Source organism: Babylonia areolata, chromosome 27, assembly GCF_041734735.1.
Source record: "Babylonia areolata isolate BAREFJ2019XMU chromosome 27, ASM4173473v1, whole genome shotgun sequence".
Classification (NCBI taxonomy): Eukaryota; Metazoa; Mollusca; class Gastropoda; order Neogastropoda; family Buccinidae; genus Babylonia; species Babylonia areolata.
This window is the reverse complement of record NC_134902.1, coordinates 9,174,160-9,196,950: the sequence shown is the minus strand read 5'-3', so window position 1 is coordinate 9,196,950 and position 22,791 is coordinate 9,174,160. Positions and strand designations below refer to the sequence as shown.

The 22,791-nt window shown below is 44.4% G+C and overlaps 1 protein-coding gene across 2 annotated transcripts in view; it reads right to left on the bottom strand.

The window, feature by feature from the left end:
* Positions 1-22,791, bottom strand: part of LOC143301653 (plastin-3-like) — a 156,885-nt gene that overhangs the window by 84,307 nt on the left and 49,787 nt on the right. The window contains exons 1-5 of one of the 2 annotated variants that reach the window (XM_076616086.1): positions 17,976-18,111; positions 13,987-14,312; positions 11,997-12,092; positions 10,625-10,832; positions 2,660-2,845 (exon numbers count right to left, since the gene is read on the bottom strand). In XM_076616086.1, the coding sequence (XP_076472201.1) occupies positions 2,660-2,845; positions 10,625-10,832; positions 11,997-12,092; positions 13,987-14,246 (750 nt within the window). In that variant the 5' untranslated portion in view covers positions 14,247-14,312; positions 17,976-18,111. Of the gene's footprint in view, positions 1-2,659; positions 2,846-10,624; positions 10,833-11,996; positions 12,093-13,986; positions 14,313-17,975; positions 18,112-22,791 lie in introns of those variants that run through there. The other variant, XM_076616087.1, reaches the window with a different exon arrangement.

The window sequence follows — 22,791 nt, the reverse complement described above, 5'->3', positions numbered from 1 at the left end:
TCAGCACCCCTCTCTCTACATGACCTCAGCACCCCTCTCTCTACATGACCTCAGCATCCCTCTATCTCTGCATGACTTAGCACCCCTCTCTCTACATGACCTCAGCACCCCTCTATCTCTGCATGACCTCAGCACCCCTCTCTTTACATGACCTCAGCACCCCTCTATCTCTGCATGACCACAGCACCCCTCTATCTCTGCATGACCTCAGCACCCCTCTGTCTGCATGACCTCAGCACCCCACTCTCTACATGACCTCAGCACCCCTATCTCTACATGACCTCAGCACCTCTCTCTCTACATGACCCCTCTCTCTACATGACCTCAGCACCCCTCTCTCTCCATGACCTCAGCACCCCTCTCTCTGCATGACCTCAACACCCCTCTCTTTACATGACCTCAGCACCCCTCTCTTTACATGACCTCAGCACCCCTCTCTCTGCATGACCACAGCAACTCTCTCTGTGCATGACCTCAGCACCCCTCTCTTTACATGACCTCAGCTCCCCTCTCTCTGCATGACCACAGCAACTCTCTCTCTCTGCATGACCTCAGCACCCCTCTCTTTACATGACCTCAGCACCCCTCTCTCTGCATGACCACAGCAACTCTCTCTCTGCATGACCTCAGCACCCCTCTCTTTACATGACCTCAGCACCCCTCTCTCTGCATGACCGCAGCAACTCTCTCTCTGCATGACCTCAGCACCCCTCTCTTTACATGACCTCAGCACCACTCTCTCTGCATGACCACAGCATCTCTCTCTCTGCATGACCACAGCACCCCTCTCTCTGCATGACCTCAGCACCCCTCTCTCTGCATGACCTCAGCACCCCTCTCTCTGCGTGACATCAGCACCTCTCTCTCTACATTACCTCAGCACCTCTTTTTACATGACCACAGCACCTCTCTCTGTGCATGACCACAGCACCTCTGTCTACATGACCACAGCACCTCTCTCTACATGACCTCAGCACCCCTCTCTACATGACCACAGCACCTCTCTCTCTCTACATGACCACAGCACCTCTCTCTGTGCATGACCACAGCACACCTCAGCACCCCTCTCTACATGACCTCAGCACCCCTCTCTACATGACCACAGCACCTCTCTCTCTACATGACCACAGCACCTCTCTCTCTCTACATGACCACAGCACCTCTCTCTGTGCATGACCACAGCACACCTCAGCACCCCTCTCTCTGCATGACCTCAGCACCCCTCTCTCTACATGACCACAGCACCTCTTTCTACATGACCACAGCACCCCTCTCTCTACATGACCTCAGCACCACTCTCTACATGACCTCAGTACCCCTCTCTACATGACCACAGCACCCCTCTCTACATGACCTCAGCACCCCTCTCTCTACATGACCTCAGCACCCCTCTCTCTACATGACCTCAGCACCCCTCTCTACATGACCTCAGCACCCCTCTCTACATGACCACAGCACCTCTGTCTACATGACCACAGCACCTCTCTCTACATGACCTCAGCCCCCTAATGCAGCCCTCTGTCTACATGACCACAGACCTCTACATGACAGCCCCTAATGACCACAGCACCTCTGTCTACATGAAGCCTCTACATGACCTCAGCCCCCTCTACCTGACTCAGTACCCCTCTCTACATGACCACAGCAACCTCTGTCTACATGACCACAGCACTCTATCTCTACATGACCTCAGACCCCTCCTCAAATGACCACAGCACCTCTATAATGACCACAGCAACCCCTCTCTCTACATGACCTCAGGACCTCTTCCTCTACATGACACAGCACCCCCTCTCTCCTACATGGACCTCGAGCACCCATCTCTACAAAGACCACAGCACCCTCTCTACATGACCACAGCACCCCTCTCTCTACATGACTCAGGACCTCTCTCTACATGGACCACTCCTCTCTCTACATGACCTCTCAGCTACCTCTCTCTACATGACCCAGCACCTCCTCTAATGACCACAGCACCTCTCTCTACTTGACCACAGGCACCTCTCTGTCTGCATGATCTCACACCTCACTCTCTGCAAGACCATAGCACCTCACTCTCTGCATGACTATAGCACCTCTCTCTTTGCATGACATCAACACCTCTCTGTGCGCATGACCTGATCACCTCTCTCTGCATGACCTCAACACCTCTCTCTGTGCATGACCTGAACACCTCTCTCTCTGCATGACCTGAGCAACTCTCTCTGCATGATTTTGCACCTCATTCGCTGCATGACCTCAACACCCCTCTCTCTCTGCTTGACCTTAGCACCTCACACTCTCTGCATGACCTGAACTCCTCTCTCTGCATGACCTCAGCACCTTACTCTCTCTGCATGACTTCAGCACCTCTTTCTGACTCATGCTTCCAAACACACAGTCAGATACCCCTCCTCCCCCTCCCCCCAACACATATACATGTCTATACTGTGCTGTGCCAAGTCCTTTGATTATTTGACAGGGTAATTATACAGAATACATTATTAAGTTCAGACCCCCAAAAAAGCATTTTCACTGTAAACTGCAGACATAAATGAATGAACAACAGCACAACAATGTCCAGCATTGTCAGCACTGGTGCTGTAACATCTTGTTTCTTTTCTTGCCTGTGGTCTCTGCATGACCCCAACACCTCTCCTGAAAGCAGTGCACCACTCACCGAGATGTCTTCGCTAAAGTTGCTGATGCGTCGATCTACACCAGCATTCTCCAGGTGATAGTTGACCCAGCGCAGGAGGATCTGCTCCGGGGACAGACGGATCAAATCCTCAATGGTCTCCCCTTCTCTCAGCAGAGCCACCAAGCCTGGGTGATGAGCCAGGTTGATGTCACTTAGCAATCCAATCTGTAACACATGTTGCTGTCACTCAGCAATCCAATCTGTAACACAAGATGTCACTCAGCAATCCAATCTGTAATACACATGGAGACTTCACTCAACAATCTAATCTGTAAGCTAGATAAATCAGATTCAGACAAATCAGGACTGATAAATAGACAAGAAGCAATAAGGGCAGTAAAACAAATGAAGAATGACAATAGCCCCAGAACCGACTGAATAACAGTTTGTTTGTTTTTGTTTTTCTTTTTTAATTATATTTGTGACTTTGTGGTTAGATCACTGAATGAAGGCTTTTTGAAAGGAGAGTTGTCCATAAGACAATGAGGGGTAGGGGAGGGGGGGGGGGGCATTATCATTTGTTTACAAATGGTAGAGTCCACAACACGAAGGGAGGGCATTATCATTTGATTACCAAACGGAGAGAAACCAAGACAGTATTTGAAAACAACAACAACTGGAGACCAATATCATTGTTCAATGTTTTTGTTTTTTTTTAAATGACCACAGCACCCCTCTCTACATGACCTCAGCACCCCTCTCTCTACATGACCTCAGCACCCCTCTCTACATGACCACAGCACCTCTCTCTACATGACCACAGCACCCCTCTCTACATGACCTCAGCACCCCTCTCTACATGACCACAGCACCTCTACATGACCTCAGCACCCCTCTCTACATGACCTCAGCACCCCTCTCTACATGACCACAGCACCTCTGTCTACATGACCACAGCACCTCTCTCTACATGACCTCAGCACCCCTCTCTACATGACCACAGCACCTCTGTCTACATGACCACAGCACCTCTACATGACCTCAGCACCCCTCTCTACATGACCTCAGTACCCCTCTCTACATGACCACAGCACCTCTGTCTACATGACCACAGCACCTCTCTCTACATGACCTCAGCACCCCTCTCTACATGACCACAGCACCTCTATATGACCACAGCACCCCTCTCTCTACATGACCTCAGGACCTCTCTCTACATGACCACAGCACCCCTCTCTACATGACCACAGCACCTCCAACACAGCCAACAGAATAAAAATGGTTTTACCAAAATTGATTAGTAAGGACCAGACAGGCTTTATCTCTGGAAGATATACTGACGATAACATTAGAATTTTATATGACATTATGCATTACTTGGAAGAAAAATATATTCCTGGATTGTTGGTCAGTGGACTTTGAAAAGGCATTTGATTCTGTAAGCTGGAAATACATGACCAGAATGTTAAAGGCATTTGGATTTGGGAAAGAAATATGTACATGGATTTCCACATTCTATAAAATATTTTGGCATATGTTACATTTAATGGGATATTATATAACAAAACAGGAATACAATGGAGGTGGTGCAAAGGGGATCCAGCGTACTGTGTTCTGGAATTTTGGCAAGTAAAATTAGAGAAGATAACATAAAAAGTATAGATGTATCAGATTCAGACATCAAAATCAGCCAGTTTGCAGACAGTACATCTTTCTTACTAAAAGGAAATAAGTCATTGCATGAAAGACTATTTCTTAACATTAATGAATTTGAAGAAATCTCAGGTTTGAAAATTAGTTATCAAAAAAACGTATAATGTTTGGTTGGGACAAATGAAAAAGTGTGCTAACACAGTCTTACCTGAAAAGAGAATGACATGGAATCCTCCAAAATATAAATAGTCTCACATTTGGTTTACAAATAAACTGTCAAAAATGACAGAGATTAATACTTTAGATAAGCTAGTAGAAGTAAAAAATGTATTCAATATCTGGTCAAAACATATACATGCACCCTCCTTGGTAGAATCCCAGTACTGCAGTCTCTTATATTACCAAAACTTATATACTTATGGATATTTCTGCCAAATCCACAAGACAGAGACATAAAATAGTTACAAAAACAATGCTATGATTTTTGTTGGGATAATAAACTGGACAATTTGAAAAGAAACTATTCGGTACAGAACCTTGAAAATGGAGCAATAGGTAATCCAAATACATAATACTACATACAAGCTTTAAAAACAACATGGATGGAAAAAAGAAAAGAAGAAAAAAGGAGAACCAAAATGAAAGAACATTCTGTACACAATGTGTCCACAAATAGACCCCATTGATAACTAGGGTCCAAAACGATTGCTAAGATCCAAATGTAATAATTTCTGGAAACACATATTTATTTTATATAATATTTTCACCAAACATATAAGACTGAAGTATCTAAGGACATTTTAGCGGAACCACTCTTCTATAATTATAAATTTAAAGGTAATGTTTTTTACTATGAAACTTGAACAAATAAATGTGCTCTTGGTAGATTTCATTGAAGAAAATGGGAAATTAAGTCAAAAAAGGGTTTCTGAAAAATATGACATTTAAGTAAATCTTCTGGATTACATGAGGGTGTGTAAGATTGATAAGAGATTTACCTGTTTAAGAATAATATTAGAATAGAAAACAGCAATGTAATCAGAGAAAAAAAAGCATTACAAATCCTCACAAAATCTGGCAAAGGATCAAAAGTGTTTTGTAATGTGCTTCTAGAATAAAATTTGATATTTGATATAGGTCTTAAGTCAAGTGGGAAGATAGATTAGGTACGGTAATAGATTGCCATACCACTTTAAACCAAAAAAAATAAAAATAAAAACAATAAAAAAATAGACAACACTAAAATGGATCCGAATTGGAATATGCCACAACATATTGGTAACAAACAAAGCTCTAATAAAAATAGACATTGTTAGTACTGATAAGTGCACTTTCTGTCATAAGGAACAAGATTCAATACACCATTATCTATGGAATTGTAAGATATCACACAATTTTGGAATGATTTTAAGATAATCATACAAAATAGATGTATAACCTGTGCTAGACTGTCCTTAAATATAGAATTAATTCTATTTGGAAATGACAAACTCACAAAAACAGATGAAACCGTTAATCTGATCATCATATTAGCGAAATACTTTGTTTATAAATGTAAACTAAATAAAACACAACCAAACATTGCAAATTTCCACAAAGACCTGAACAGCAGGTGATGGAGTCTCCCATCGGACAGATGAGTAGGCAGGCAGGCTAATCTGTCAGTGTGTCTCCTCATATAGAAGAAGAGGCCGATTCTGGATGTGCAGCACTTCCCATAGGTGTTGCAAGGGAAAACGTCTCCAGAAGTTGAGCCCTGCTTCCTTTGCTCATGCTTCTCCTTAATGGCCAGCGTTCTCTTGTTTTCAAACGTCTTTATGCCACTAGAGCACAGCATCCTCCAGCAAGAGTGGTCAAGGGCATCAGTTTCCCAGGAAGTGATGTCTATGTCACAGGCTTTGAGGTTTGTCTTCAAGGTGTCCTTGAAGTGCTTGCAGGGTCCTCCAAGTTTGCAGTGGCCTTCCTTCAGCTGGCCATACAAAAGCATCTTCGGGATCCTGCTGTCTGTCATGCAGACAACGTGTCCTGTCCAGCGTAGATGGCACTGGATCAGCAGGCTTTCGATGCTAGGCAGGCCGCTCCTCGCTAGGACCTGGAGGTTGGAGACCCTGTCTTGCCACTTTCTGCTGAGGACCTTTCGCAGGCATCTCTGGTGAAACTGCTCAAGTTGTTGAATGTGACAGCAATACATCATCCATGTTTCACAGCAGTACAACAAGGTGGTCAGCACAACAGCTCTGTAGGTTTTGATTTTGGTGCTGAGCCTGATGCCTTTGTTGTTCCACAGCCTGTTTTTGAGTCTGCCAAAGGCGGAGCTGGCCTTGACAATGCGCAGCATCACTTCTGCATCAAGGGCTCCGTTGCTGCATAGGGTGCTGCCCAGGTAGCAAAACTTGTCAACTGACTTGATCTCTGTGTCATCGATCTTGATTGCAGGTGGCGTGAGGTACTGGCGTTCTGTGAGCTAGCTGGTTGGTACATGGGCTCAGTCTTGCTGAGGCTGATGGTGAGTCCAAAGAGCCTGCAGGAGGTTTAGGACCTGTCCATAATGGACTGCATGTCCTCATGGGTGTGTGCAGCAAGCGCACAGTCATCAGCGAAGAGGAACTCTCTCAACAGTGCCTCAAACACCCTGGACCTGGCGTGGAGTCACAGCAAGTTGAAAAGTTTGCCATCTGTGTGAAACTGGATGTAGATGCCCCGGTCACAGTCTTGGAAGGCATCAATCAGCATGGCAGAGAAGAGAATGGAGAACAGTGTGGGTGCCATGATGCAGCCCTGCTTCACTCCATTTACCACAGGGAATGGTTCCGACATGTCAGTATTTTCCTGTACTCTCGCCTGCATGCCATCGTGGAATGATGCAATCAGCTGGATTAGGCTCTCTGGGAAGCCGAACTTTAGGAGGATCTTCCACAGACCATGGCAGTTCACCATGTTGAAGGCCTTAGTCAGGTCTACAAAGACCATGTGGAGCTCCTTGTTCTGCTCACGGCACTTCTCTTGCATCTGGCGTACAGCAAACACCATGTCACGTGTTCCCCTGCCTAAGCGGAAGCCACACTGTGCTTCAGGGATGACTGTGTTGGAGACATGGCCAACCAGTCTGTTCAGTATGATGCGGGCGAAGATCTTGCCAGTGATGCAGAGGAGAGAGATTCCACAGTGGTTACTGCAGGATGTTTTGTCTCCCTTCCGTTTGTAAATGTGGACAATTGAAGCATCCTTGAAATCCTGGGGGACCTCCCCTCTCTCCCAGATAGACTTGAACAGGGCGGTCAGCTTGTCTGTCAGCACCTCGCCTCCATACTTGTAAATGTCAGCCTGGATTCCATCCACTCCTGGTGCTTTTCCTGATGTTGTCAGCTTCAGGGCCTTCCGGGTCTCGGCCTTGGTGGGAGGGGCAGCTAGCGAGTCATTGACTGGTAGCTGTGGGAGGGCTGCAATTACCTCATCAGATACGAATGAGTCCCTGTTGAGGAGGGTGTTGTAGTGCTCTGCCCAGTGGGCAAGGATGTCTTTCTTGTCTGTCAGGAGGGTGGTCTGGTCCAAGGCTCGGACAGGGGTTGATCCTGTGACTCTCGGCCCATGCACAGCTCGGAGACCATCATGGAAGGTCTTCATGTTGTGACCATCAGCAGCGGATTGAAACTCTTTGGACTTTCTATCCCACCAGGTGTTCTTCATCTCACGCAGCCTCTTCTGTACGAGTTGCTTGGTTTGCAAGAACTGGTTCTCCTTCCTCTGGCAGTCTTTATCAGAAATGTGACCCTGATGCCATATATGCAGTGTGTTCAGGAGATTGGAGATTCCAGAGTCGTTCTCATCAAACCAGTCTTTGTGGCTCCTCATACAAAGCCGAGTGTGTTAGCTGCTGCTGTGTACACAGCATCTCTGAAGGTGCTCCATACCTCTTCTACATCAGTCAATGCAGGAATTTCTTGGAGAGCTGCTTGGATTTGCTGCTGCAGCACGTCCTTGGTGATAGGGAGGCGGTGGATGTTCAGCTTCCTAGGGGGTTTCTGCCTGGCTGGATGGAGCTTGCGTGCAAGCCTGATGTTCATCTTGCTGCGTACCAGACAATGGTCCAACCAACAAACTGCTCCTCTCATGCAGCATGTAATGTAAACATCACCTCTGCCCCTCTGCTGGACAATCACATAAACCAGTATTTGCTTGGAGCGGGGATACATCCATGTGTTCTTATACTTGTCCGCTTGTTGGAAGAGGGTGTTGGTGATGGTCAGTCCATGCTGCACGCAGAGTGAGAGCAAAAGCAGTCCTTTGGAGTTGCACTTGCCAGTGCCGTGCTGTCCTAGGACTTTTGGCCACGAGGAGAAGTCCATGCCGGCACAGGCATTGAAATCCCCAAGGATGATCAGCCTGTCCTTTCTGTCTACTGCTGAAATGGTGCGGCTCAGCTCCTTGTAGAAAGCTTCTTTGATGTCATCAGGGCTGGTCATCGTTTGGGCATAGCAAGTTTGGTTCATATGGCAAAGCCCTTGGGGTGCCATCCAGCTTCCCAGTGCAGTAGAAGGTGTAGCTCCTTCCAACTTCCTCCACTTGGTTTTCACTGGCAAACCTGGTTTCGGTCAGGGCTGCTATGTCCACCTGGTAGCGATCAAACATTCTAGCAATAAGCGCTGTGCGCCTTTCTGGTCTGTCGTCGCTGTCTAAAAGGGTGCAAACATTCCAGGCACCCAGAGTCAGGGCATGACTCCTGGTTCTTTTCTTCTGTTGTTTTCGACCGCTAGTGTTGAATGTCCAAGTGGGTGCGGATTCCTACTAGGTACTAGGCAAGGCAGGCTTTGTTTAGGCATCCTTTTATCTCCCCTTCCCCATGTGGGGAGAGCAGTAGTGTCCCTAAAAAGGACTGCTCTGACACTGTGGGAGGATACAGGCGCCTTATCTGCCCCAGTCTATGGCGGACGACCATCACCCAACAGCTGCCTGCATGCAGAGTCGGGACTAGGAACTGCCAGCAGCATCCTCTGCCTGTCCCCATTACCACTTCTCCATCACCGCAGGGCTTGGGAAAGCTGGGTGTTGAAGGGCTAGCTCGTCGTTCCGACATTAGCCTGGTTGCCTGACCAGCACAGGCGACTTTTTTTAGTGAAGAGGAGTTGTGCAGTCCCTTCCCCAGTCTCTCGCCCACCAATGCTCACAGTCCCACAGGTGCAGATTCTGCCACATGTAGGATGGCCTCGGCAGGTGCAGGTTTTTTCTTCGGAGTTCCGTCTCCTAGGAGGACTTCCAGCCAAGGATAAGAGCTCCCCCTGCCCTTTGGTCATCCTCTTACCCTTCACAGCCATTGGGAAAGGTTTCCTCCTCCGCCTGGTCTGTCGTTGGGAGACTTCACATGCAGCAGGTAGTACTGGGTTACATGGTACCAGTAGCAAGGGCTATGTCCCTGACCTGACGACTACAACAGGTATAAAATACAGAAATATAAACATTTCACGGAGTCAGAACAATCAGAATTTTACATTAAATGGTATCCAAACCAAAACCTTGTTAAAGCTAACTTGTGACTTTTCCCTTGTACAAAGTTTTCCAGAGGAAATGTTATTCCCATGCTCAATTCTACCTTGTATGTATGAACATGTCATGTTGCCAAAGCTGTTGCATTTGCAGGTGTCCTGAAGATTTACACTGCTCATGCTCAATGAATTATCTTGTAACCGATCTGTAATTTGTATGTTGTTAATGTTGTTGCTTTGTATGAGTGTGTGTGTGTGTGTGTGTGTGTGTGTGTGTGTGTGTACTTCAATCAATCAAATCAAATCAATCATTATTAATTCACACTGTAATTAACTTATTGCAATCACAGGCTTGTTGTAAGCACCAACATGAAAAGATCATGCGCAACATAAGAAAAGCATCAAACTAGTCAGATAAGAATTCCCAATAGCCGATGATAGACTAAAACAACCTCCATGCTCCTCCCCCCACCCCTTCTCTCCCCCCCCCCCCTCAACCCCCTCTTGATTTTTTTAATAAGTGCAGTGAAGTTTTCATTCCAAGAGAGCTTACTGTCAATTACCACACCAAGATATTTGTACTTAAATGCTTAGGAAAAAAAATCATTAAAAAAGACAACAATATACATGTCCATGAGTCTATGACAACATGTAAGTTGATATCCTCAACATAGTATGGATATGCCATTGAGTTCTTTTTTGTTTTTTTGTTTTTTTTTGGGGGGGGGGGGGGTTGCTTTGTTTTTTTTCTGTTCATCATTTGTGTTTCTGTTATTTGTGTAATGTGATAATTGAATAAAAAAAAATACTATCAAAAAACCAAAAAAACTAGTGCTGCACTTTTGATGCTGGCCAGACTGCAATGACTTACGCGGATGATCTGCCAGAGAAGCCCCAACACCAGGTGTACTTTACAGCAGTCCAGGTCCTCAGGGCCAATGTTGACAGTGGTACATCCAATTGAACTGGCAGAGTTCACCGCCAGGGTCAGGTTCTCATGTCGGCGGTACAAGCTCAGGTTCGTCTTGTTGATAGCACGCTCATCAATTGTATCAGGAACCGAATGATTGATCAGTTTGCTGTCAAAAAAGTAGCAAAAAAACCCAAACCATATAGACATTGATGTGACCTTGAACTTTGACCTCTAAATTTACAAATAACATCTGTCTACACACACCACACATATCTACACACACCACACATATCTACACACACCAAACATACCTACACACACCTCATACACCTACATAAACCACACACTATCACACACACTGACACACACCACACACATCGACACACACCACAGACACCTACACACACCACACTGACACACACACCTATACACACCATACACATGTACACACACCAACACACATTACCCACACCAGTACACCACACACACCTGCGCACACTACACACTCCTGCAAACACCACACACACACCTGAACACACACCAACACACACTACACACACTAACACACACCTAAACAACACCACACACACCTGAACACACTTACACACACCTAATATCACTTAAAGTGGAAGACGTTAAACTGAAGACTACCTACACACACATGCACACACCACACACATACACACACACAACACAAATGAACACAACTACACACACAACACACTCCTACACACACCACACACATATGAACACACCTAATCACACACACACATACAAACCACACACACATACACACACCACAAACATCTACACACACCTGAACATACCTAAACAGCACACACATACACACACCACACACACACATACACATACCACACACACATACACACACCACACACACACACCACAAGCACACACACCACACACACACACACATATACACATACCACACACACATACACACACCACACACACACACCACAAGCACACACACACACACACACACACACACACACACACACACCATAAACACATAAAAACACCAAACACACCTGAACACACCTCACACACACATACACACACCACACACATACACACTTCATACATTGGCCCTGAGGACCTGGACTGCTGTAAAGTACTCCTGGTGTTGTGTGTGTAGGTGTGTTCATACCACCACAGAACCTACACACATCACCCACACATACACACTCTACACACACATACAAACACCACACACACACACATACCACACACACCTACACACACTTAGACACCAATACACACACCACACAACACATACACATACTGAAACAGTACACAGATGACTTACCACACCAAGATGCCATCCTTCATTTTGACATACATGTCGCTCCCTTCATCATCCAGTGGCAGGTGACGGTGGCAGTCAGGGTCATTTTTCAGGTGTCTGCAATTAACATCAGAGACAACTACAGTGTGTGCCTTCAGATATGAGTGTGTCTGTATTTGTGTACTGCTCCCTAATCAGTGTTTTTCTTTAAATCAAAAACTAAATTAAATGGATAATAAAAACAAACTGAAAAGTATTTACTGTGTATAAGTGTGTGCATGCGTGTGTGTGTATGAGTGTGTGTATACTAATGTGTATGCATGTGTATGCATGTCAAATCAGAATCGGAATCAATTTTCATTGTCAATTAAACTTTAACAAAGTTTATCGGACACACATATGCAGTCACACAGAGAGAGACAGACAGACAGACAGACAGACAGGTAAATTAACAATTAATAAGATATAGTTCAAGAAACTGAACAAGTTCTCCATGTGATGATTATTTTGGCAGCAGTTACAGACAAATTTTCCTAACATTCCTACAAGTTTGTCTTCCTGAATCAGCTGACTGGGTATTAATATTAGTATTTGGAAGGTATTTTTGCTGAATTATGTGTAAGAATTTGTTCTAAATTCTTTGCATAGTTCTAAATCATCAAAGAAATGATCTTCATCTTCAAATGTTTGACAGTATAGGCACAGTCTCAATTCTTTTGGGATGCTGAAATATCAAACCTTTCTACTGCAAGATCATGACAGGATATTCTTAATTTGCACAGTGGCTGCTTTTGATTATAATTCAGATACCATTCAAGTGAATAAGATTCTGTTCTGTATTAATCAGTAATTCTATAAGGAAATAGAAATTTTGATTTATTTTCAGATTTGTTTCTTTTTCAAAATAATACATATTCATATTCTAGTTTATTCATATTCATGTGGACTAATTATTCAAAACAATTCCTAAACCAGGATGTTGTAATGTTATTCTGATCAAGTTAACCCGTGCTCGCTGTTTTGTCTCCTGTGTAAGCATATCATCGTATACAAGTATAACATAAGAATTTGCTTGTGCCTGTGTTATGTGAAACCAAAATTGTATTGTTTGACTAATCACTTTAAAAGTTATGGGATTTTTACTACTTCATTGAGTACTGCTAAATTTGTGGCTTTTTGTGGACTCCCAATGTGTTTTAAAAGGCTGAAATGAACATGTTCACGTGGAAAGTTTTTCATGATACAATGGTTATAAAATACAGGTTTTCAAAGATAAAGTTATTGGATGCTTTTTCACAAGTAGGGAACCATGTTTGTGCTCCATATGTTAGGATAGATGAAACGACTATCAAATAATTTTGAGATTTTATGTATGCTTATGTTTTCATTCTGGAAACTTCTTTTAACACTATGAAATTCTTAGTTTCCTTTGTTTTGCAGGCATTCTGTAGCCTTTTCAAAATTGCCTGATTTATGGAATATTATTCCTATACACTTAAACTGTTCAGTTGTTTCTATGACATTTGTTCCAAATTTTGAAAACATTTGAGCGCATAGTTCTCAGTTTGAAAATATGACTACTTTTCTTTTGTCTCTATTGAATACCCCATTTTTTACAAGTCTAACTGGTTTAATTCATGCTGAAGGCCCAGGTTTAGTTTTTTTTACATAAATTCTGAGTCATCAGCATATAAATGATAACATACATTTATATTTTCAGACAAACTGTTGGTGAAATGGTGTCTCGGAACCAGTAACATGGGGCTCAGTGTAGTTCCCTGCAGTTCTCCTCTTCAAACATATACTGAAGGGTGTGTGTGTGTGTGTGTGTGTGTGTGTGTGTGTGTGTGTGTACATGCGCACATGTGGATATGAGAATGTGTGTGTGTGTGTGTATCTACATGCGCACATGTGGATATGAGAATGTGTGTGTGTGTGTGTATCTACATGCGCACATGTGGATATGAGTGTGTGTGTGTGTGTGTGTGTGTGTGTGTGTGTGTGTGTGTACCTGTTGATCCATTCAGCAAAAGCCTTCTGTTCGCCATCTTTGACAGTGTGTGTGGTCCCCTCAGAGGAGGCATATGATGTTCCACCCAGAGTCTCCACGCCCTGTCGTGGGGAAACAGCCTTCTTGAAGGTCACACCTGCATCCCGCTTGGATTTCTCATGAGCATAGAGTGCTTTGAACTCAACCATGTCCAGCGTGCCATCCTTGCCCTTGTCATACTTCTTGATCAACTCCCGGATCTCATACTGAGGCAGGTCCATGCCAACAGCTTTGAGTGCCGTGTGTAGCTCCGACAGGCAAATGGTGCCATTGTCACTAGTATCAATCTGTCCATACAACACAAAATAACCAATACTTTATTTTCTCTGTTAAGAGAAATTATTCTTGTGCCATAAAACATAATCATAAACAGTGCATGAGAATCACCATCATTTGATATGTGTACATAAATGACATAAAATGCTTAAATGTTATCAGAGTAAACAACCACAGTCATACATATGGAAATGTGAGCTGACAAGTGGCTGAATGTGAGCTGAAAATGGTCTGCACCACACACACACACAAAGTGGCATGAAACAAGCATGAAAGCTGTGTGTTGTCAATAACAATAGAAACATGACTGTGTATTGTTTACAGTGCTCATAACAAAAGCAAACAGAAATGAGTGTGGAGCTCTGTGTGTCCACATGATTTGTGTTACAAGAGTTATGTGTTGGAATGGGCTAAGTGGTATCTAAAAAAACAAAAACAACAACAAAAACAATTCCTATGACTGATCTGTTCTTGTGGAAGTCACTGCCCCTTTACTGACATGTCCTTGTGACACTGCCATGTCCTTGTGATACTGACATGTCTTTGTGACACTGCCATGTCATTGTCCCTTGTACTGATTTATCTTTGTGACATTGTCATGTCACTGGCTCTAGTACTGACATGTCCTTGTGACACTGCCATGTCACTGTTATGGACATGTCCTTGTGACACTGCCATGTCCCTGTTGCGGACATGTCCTTGTGACACTGTCATGTCACTGTCCCTGCTACCGGCATGTCTTTGTGACACTCATGTCACTGTCCCCGCTACCGGCATGTCCTTGTGACACTGCCATGAGATGGAGGGGGGGTGGAGAGAGTGGGGGGAGGGGGGGGTAGGGAGAGGGGCTGAAGTAGAAAGATTACCTTTACAAAAAGGCCTTCCTTTTTGCCCCACTCATAAACATGTAGTTATTTATGGATGGCCAATTTGGCCTGATCTAACTAGAACAGGTTTATGACCTGTACACAACCGGTTTCACATGAGTGCGGCTGGGAAATGCAGGCATATGGTGACACACCCTCACCCACACTGACATAAACAGACTTATAAGCAGGCATGGGGTGGCCCACCCGAACTTCTCTTTACACTTCAACACAAGTGACTCACCCAAACCTGTGTTTCCTAGTGTCTACAATAAGGCATCATGGTGTGCCGACTGTTCCAAACAAGCTGTCATGCTCGCTACACAGTCAGGCAAAACACACAGAGCAGTTCATAAAATATAACCAAAGAAGGTATTCCGGCTGTGAACAACGTGAAGAATGCTGTTCAATGTTCTTATTGGTCCACCTGTTTGCACAACTGCTGATGACAACTTCATTAATTTTGTTCCCATTCCAATCTGTAAAGTGCGCATGGACACATTCACACTAATTTCTGTATGGTGCAGATCTGGACAAAAGGAATTACACAATGCAAACACAGACAGACACACAATACACACGTGCACCGAAGAAATATATGAATAGACAGATAAAGACAGGACACAGAGAGAGTGGGGGGGGGGGGGGGGAACACAGATAGTAGTGCTGGGAAGAGTGTAATACAGTGCAATGTAGCGTAGTGTCATTAGTCCGATACATTGTCATGTATCGTTCGATTCACTGTGCTGTCAGTGTAATATAATGTAGCCTGCTATTCTGCACCCTACACTTGTACACTTGCACGAACTCCTTCAGGAAATGAATGATGAGCAACCAATGGCAGCTCTTAGTCAGCCGCCTCTACCCAAGTAGGCAGCCTGTTGCGCAAATGACTCCATGATTGTAAAGCGCTTAGAGCTTCATCTCTGACAAAGGATAGGCACTATATAAGCATCCTCTTTACCATCACCAAGGAGATGGCGCTTCTGACTCACGCCATCATTCTGTTGCCAGGACTTGATGCCTAGCCCATACACTGCATAGAGGTGAATGTGTTCGTGAACTGAGTAAACTTTAAACATCTCAATGTGTCGAACTGACAGGGGCATAGGTCTAGACACCCCCAGTGCTGACAGACACCTCTCCTACAACACCTACTCACAGACGTTTTAATGTCGACCGATGCTTTCCGTTGTGCAGTGAACAATGCAGATTAATAACGGGAAATCGAGCAGGTACAAGCTTTGAGCGTACATCTTGTTCGAGTCTTTCACGAAAACATGGCCTGGCCACTGACAAAGGAAATGACGGAGTGTGAACCTTTGACTCTATACGAATTCACTTCCCGGCGCTTGACAGTCTACAACTCAAAACAAAGATGTTCACACAAAGAGCCCGTTGATGAAGATTCTTTGGTTCACATGCAGTGCACAGGGGAACACTGTGCACGAGCCACACGCATCTTCCATGGATTTATTCATGGCATTTACTTGTGTAAAGCTAGAAGAATAAAGCGGTGAGAACGTGGCCAGCACAAAATGGCCAGGTCCGTTGCTTTGAGACACCTGCCTCATTCAACACATGGCCCAGGCCCTCACCACGCTGTCTCCGTTTTTAATACCAAACAATGCATTGCCATCATGCACTTTATCTCCCCCTCCGACCCACACACATTCCTCTCCTCTCTCCTTGCCACCCACACAAGCCCTGCACAATGAGAAGAGCAGGAAAGAGTGGATAGATCCTGCACGTGAGCACTGTTCACATACTGAGACGCAGACAACGTTAAGTATGCAGGTCAATTTAACCACTAAAGGTCACGTCCTCCGGCGCTTGTAGGGTAATGGGGGCGGTAGAAAGGGAATTACATGCACGTGTAGGATGCAGAATAGTAGGCTACAAAATTAAATTACACTGACAGCACAATGAATCGTATGATGCATGGCAATTACAATGTATTCGACGACTGACACTACGCTACATCAGTTGATATGTATTACCCTCTTCTCAGCAATACACTCCGAGTCCAAAGATCGTTTTACAGTTATGTTGGCTATATTAGTATATATGGTCTTTGCTGCACTGGAACAAGCTTGCAATACAGCACGCAGCAGACTGACCAGAAGCCGTAACCCTGTATGACATTATCAGTAAAACTGGATTTTTTTGTTTGTTGTTGTTGTTGTTTTTTAACCCGTTAAACGTGTTGTGAGACAGAAAATACCCACCGTGCTTTTCTGAATCTGATGCAGTGTTTGTTTGTTTTTTTAACAGTGCATCAGAAAAGCAGTCAGTGGTATTTTTAACCTGCTAAATCTGCTGTGGAAGAAAGGGGTGTGGGGTGGGGGCTTTGGGGGGTCAGAGACAAGCAGAGAATGCAAACCAAACCGGTCTGTGTGCATTCCTTTACCAGGCTTGGAATCCACCGATTACTGACTGCATTCACACTGCCCCCAGCTCCAGTCAGGACCAGTATGTGTCATTCATTCTGGAGTACTTGGTAGAGTTTTCACCTGTCATCTTCATAGATCTCTTATTATCGGTTGATTGTGGATTGAAAAACAGTGTTCGACTGGCAGGATTGGGCAGTTGAGTTAAGACTGTGAGGTGTGGGGTAGATCGGATACACAGAGGTTGAGTTTGAAGACACGTCGCTTGCGCCCCTCCGGTTAAGTTTTCGAGTGCTTTATTTGGTCGAACAACAAAGTGTGCCATTGAAATGTCAGTGACATGCTATATCAGCAGTAACAGACATATGCATGTGCTACCACTCACACACAGACACAACCAAACACACACCAGCCACACCTTTCATTACCAACAGCCGTCAGTATCAACAGGAAGAGAGAAGCAGGACTCGCCAATTAACCCACTGATGCAAGCGACACTGCAAAAATATACAGTAACCGTCATTTCGTGGCTTTAAAGCTTTACGAGTCACAATAATATTAAAGTTTGTGTATTTGGGCGGAGGGACAGCGTGTGTGTGTGTGTGTGTGTGTGTACGATTTTCTTTTTCTTCATTCAGTTCAATACACATGCGGAGGTTTATCTTTTTATACTGACTTCAGTGCCGATTTTGATACGTCGAGGTGTGTCCGAACGTGCACGCGTGTATGTGTCGCTGCACATGTGTGCGGCGTGTGTGTGTGCGTGCGTGCGTGCGCCACTAGTGCGTGCGTGCGTGTGATGTGTGTGTGTGTGTGTGTGCTTCTATCGATGTAATCTCATGTGCGCTCGCAGCAAAGCATTTATTTGTGCAATGTAGATAAATGATATTTTGAAAACTGAACACACACACACACACACACACTGACAAACACACACCGTGCACACACACACACACACACACACACACACACACACACACAAACTTGTGAACTGTGTGTGAATGATATGATTTCGTGATGGAAAATTTGCACACATCCATGAGAGAGAGAGAGAGAATGCGAATGCGAATATTTTATTCAGATTAGGCCACGGCCCCTGTCTGAAGGGGGTATACATAATTGTACACAGAGAATATTTATAATATGAACATGAATTCGAAACAAATGTAAACAAAAATAGTCTAACACATAGTACATGCTTGCATTCTAAGTTGTACAAATATAGAGCAGCTTCAGTGCTTTGTAGACAAATAAAGCCAAGTTAGTCAAGACAATTACATTTCAGGATGTCATAAGTAGATTAAATCTAAAAACACATGGATTTTGTTAATACTTGGATTCAATCAGTTGTATCCTTATATCATACCAGACAGAACAGCAGAAAAAAAAATATGGATTTCGTTTTATTCAGCTGCATTACACAAACGACATAAAACATTCATCAGATATCGATGGCAGGCTATATCTGACACACCGAATCTGAATTTAGTTAATGCACTTCTGACATAACTGTTCATATGTTAATGCACTTCTGACATAACTGTTCATATTAATCAAAATATATGGTTCCACGTTATTACCAATCTTAAACATTCTGGAGAGAGAGAGAGAAAGAGAGATATATTTACAGTGACAACGGGAGCCGGTGTAACAGGTCAACCTCTACCCCTAGCTAGTAGAGTAATCTAGGCAACTTTAACCCCTGGGGTTTAAACCACCCAGGCCATGTCATACATCTCCTGGCCGGATACACTTCGCCCATCTAACCGGTCTGTATCACATTTATAATGATAATAATAAGAATGATAACAACAACAGTAGTAGGCCTCCTTCGGGCATAGCTGACCATGGATAGAGTATATCCGACCTAATGTCTAATTTGGCTGTCTGCTTGGACCAAGCAGCGTCGCCTGTGACTGTAGAGACCGATGCGAGAGAGACAGTCTCTGTCGCAGCGGTCACATGTGTAAGCTGATGCTGGTCTGTCGGCTGCTGTCCCTTTTCTGCGAGCTCGCTTTTCTGCTGCAGCAGCTGACAGTTTGTCCTCACCAATCCATAGCCGATTCTTGAGAGTGCTTCTCCAGCTGTTGCGGTCATCTGCAAGGTCCTCCCAGGACTCAGTGTTGATCTCAAGCGTCTTCATGTTACGTTTGCAAACGTCTTTGTATCTCAACTGTGGGCGGCCGATGCTTCTTGCTCCGTGGCGAGCTCTCCATAAAGGATGTCTTTTGGGATGCGACCATCTTCCATGCGGCGAACGTAGCCGAGCCAGCGTAGCCGACGCTGTCTCAGCATGGTATACATGGTCGGGAGGCCAGCGCGAGTCAGGACTTCGGTGTTTGTCACCTTGTCTTGCCAGGAGATGCCGAGTATGCGCCCTAGGCTTCTCAGGTGGAAGGTATTCAGCATTTCTCCTGACGAGCATGTGTGGTCCACGCCTCACTGCCATACAGCAAGGTGCTGAGGCCGCAGGCGTTGTATACAGCCGTCTTTGTCTTCGTCACTTCTTCGTGGTCAGCTTGGGATTTGTCCACACTTTGTGTGAGGCGGGCTAGCGTTGTGGCTGCCTTCCCGATCTTCTTGTCGATCTCGGTGTCAAGGGAGAGGTTGTCGGTGATGGTGGACCCAAGGTAAGTGAATTGAAGGGTGGCTTCAAGCTCGTAGTCATCAATGGTGATGGCTGGTGGAGATGGCGTGTCTTAGCCTAGAACGTTTGTCTTCTTGAGACTGATGGTCAGACCGAAATCTTTGCAGGCCTGGGAGAAGCTGTCTTTCAGTTTCTTTCCTCGCATTTTACGTTACCCATGAAATTATTGAGTCAAGTCTTATTTGTCCTTTCACTCCTTTTGGAACACAGAGGACAACTATCAAACGATAGTTTAATATCAGCACTGATTTCAGAGAAAAACTGGGGGATATAAAATGGTCCAGTGAATAGAACTGAACTAGCCTTGACCTAACTATACCCGGGTATAAAGTAGCCTGGCTAGTTTCTATCCGGGTATATTCTGGCCAAGGCCAGACTATACAGGGGCATGTTCTGGAATGGGCCAGCGCTTACACCTGGGTTATCAGGGATTACCCCCAACCCCATTCTCCGTCCCCCACCTCCACCTCAAAAAGAAATGAAATTATGGTGCTTAGAGCCTCGCCGACCACTAAGGCCATCTCAAGGCTATCGCCGCGTCAATAACTACTACAAGGATATAAAAACAACAACCAATTAAAACGAATTAATGGGCATGTGCGTGTGTGTGTGTGTGCGTGCGCGCGCGCGCGCGTGCATATGTTTGTGAGGTTACAATGCTCTGGTACGCGTGTGTAAGTGTGTAGGCATGTTAGTATGTCCAAACAGAATTCTATGTTAGAAAATAAGAAATATTTTAATGCTTATGCAATTTTGTTTTTAGTGCCGTTGATATTTAATGTCAGTGTGTGTGTGTCTGTCTGTAGGGGAGGGACATTTATATATATATATATATATATATATATATATATATATATATATGTGTGTGTGTGTGTGTGTGTGTGTGTGTGTGTGTTCTATGAAATGCATTTTGTTTCAATCTAAGCCATATTTACTTCATAGCTTTTATAGTCTTTAGTGTGGTTTTGCATTCACATGAACACACTGGGTGTTTTCCATTGTCAGATAGCGGTTGATATGTTTTTTAATGCATGTTTATGGTCAACTAAGATGTAAGGCGCTTTGAGCAGCACTGGTGCTGGATATCGCGCCATAGAAAAACTATGTATTATTATTATTATTATTATTATTGAGATGGCCTTAGTGATCGGCGAGGCTCCAAGCACAATAATTTGATTTGATTTGAAGAGAGAGAGAGAGAATATTACACTTCTTTTTTTCTTTTTGTTGTTTTGTCCAGTCCGCGTTATAACTGCCTTCAGACAAGGGGACGAGAAACCCCCCACAAAAATACTTTGCTACTTGTGAACAAATCTCAAGTCAGCCCAATTTGCATGATAATTTGAACAGACGCGCAGCCCACGCATGCATTCAATCTGCAGCTTATTTATCCACGCACACTCACACTCACGCAAGGTCCAGAGCGCCACGCCGCGTCCATCCCAATCCATCCCATACTCTCTCCTCCCCCACTTCTGAACACACACACACACACACACACACACACACTGCAGTTGATTTCTTAGCAAAAAAAGGAGCAAAGCGATCAGCTGAGTCAACATGTACTTTTCCATATTCATTGCAAGAATGTTGTAGGAAAGTAGAAAGTTCCAGTGATCAATCAGAAGAAAGGAAAATAGGCCGCAGCTGTTCAAAATTACATGAAGTAATAAATGGAACTGTTGGTAAACATGAACAGCACATTTACCATTAAAGGCAGATTGCATCATTGATCTGTAGATGGAAACTGAACTACTTCAATACAAAATACATAAAAAGTGTTTCCTGTATGTGTGGTAATCCCATAACAATTGATCTTCCAGACCATTTTCACATGATGAACATTTAACATCTGACAGGTTTCGTCAGAAGCCAATGAACATCTTTTAAAATTTTTAAGACCACAAACTCAGAGACGCAACCCGACTTGCTCTGTTTGGTCCGACTGGACTGATTACTCATTCCGATGGACAGCAAAGAACGCCCCATATGAACCACAGCAAGAACCGCGGGGACAGATGGGCGGGCATTCGAGTTTGACATAGTAAGTATATTTAATCAAACTGGAGTGTATGTTATACAAACTCCGTTTTTTGGTGGCAGATAATGTACCAAGTAAAGCTGATGCGGAATTCAGAGCAAAATGAAGAGGACAAGGTCGACTGGTTCGCATGGGTAGTCCTTGTAACAGTAGAGCTTTGTTATCCGCGACGAAAGAGACGCAAGGAACCATCCACCTTGATCATTCGGATTTCCCTGAGGTAGAAATTAATGAAGGGAAACTCTGAACGGTAGAAGGCTGCCTCCAGAACATGTCAAACATGTCAAAGAATGCTGAAAGACGGCCGAAGTGACAATAGGCACACCTTATTTGCTCTCGGAATCAGGCAGCTAAGGACCTGAAAGCGCCTTAGGTTCTGATCTGCGGGAGTTCCCACCACTGAGGCTTTCCGAACCACCTAGGATTGGATCGGAAAGGGAGGAAAAGCATAAGCAATTAGCTTGTTTCATTCCAGAGACCAAACTTCCGGGTCTGAGACCGTGAGACAGAAATCGAAAGTCTGTTGTTGAACTTCGTGGCAAAGAG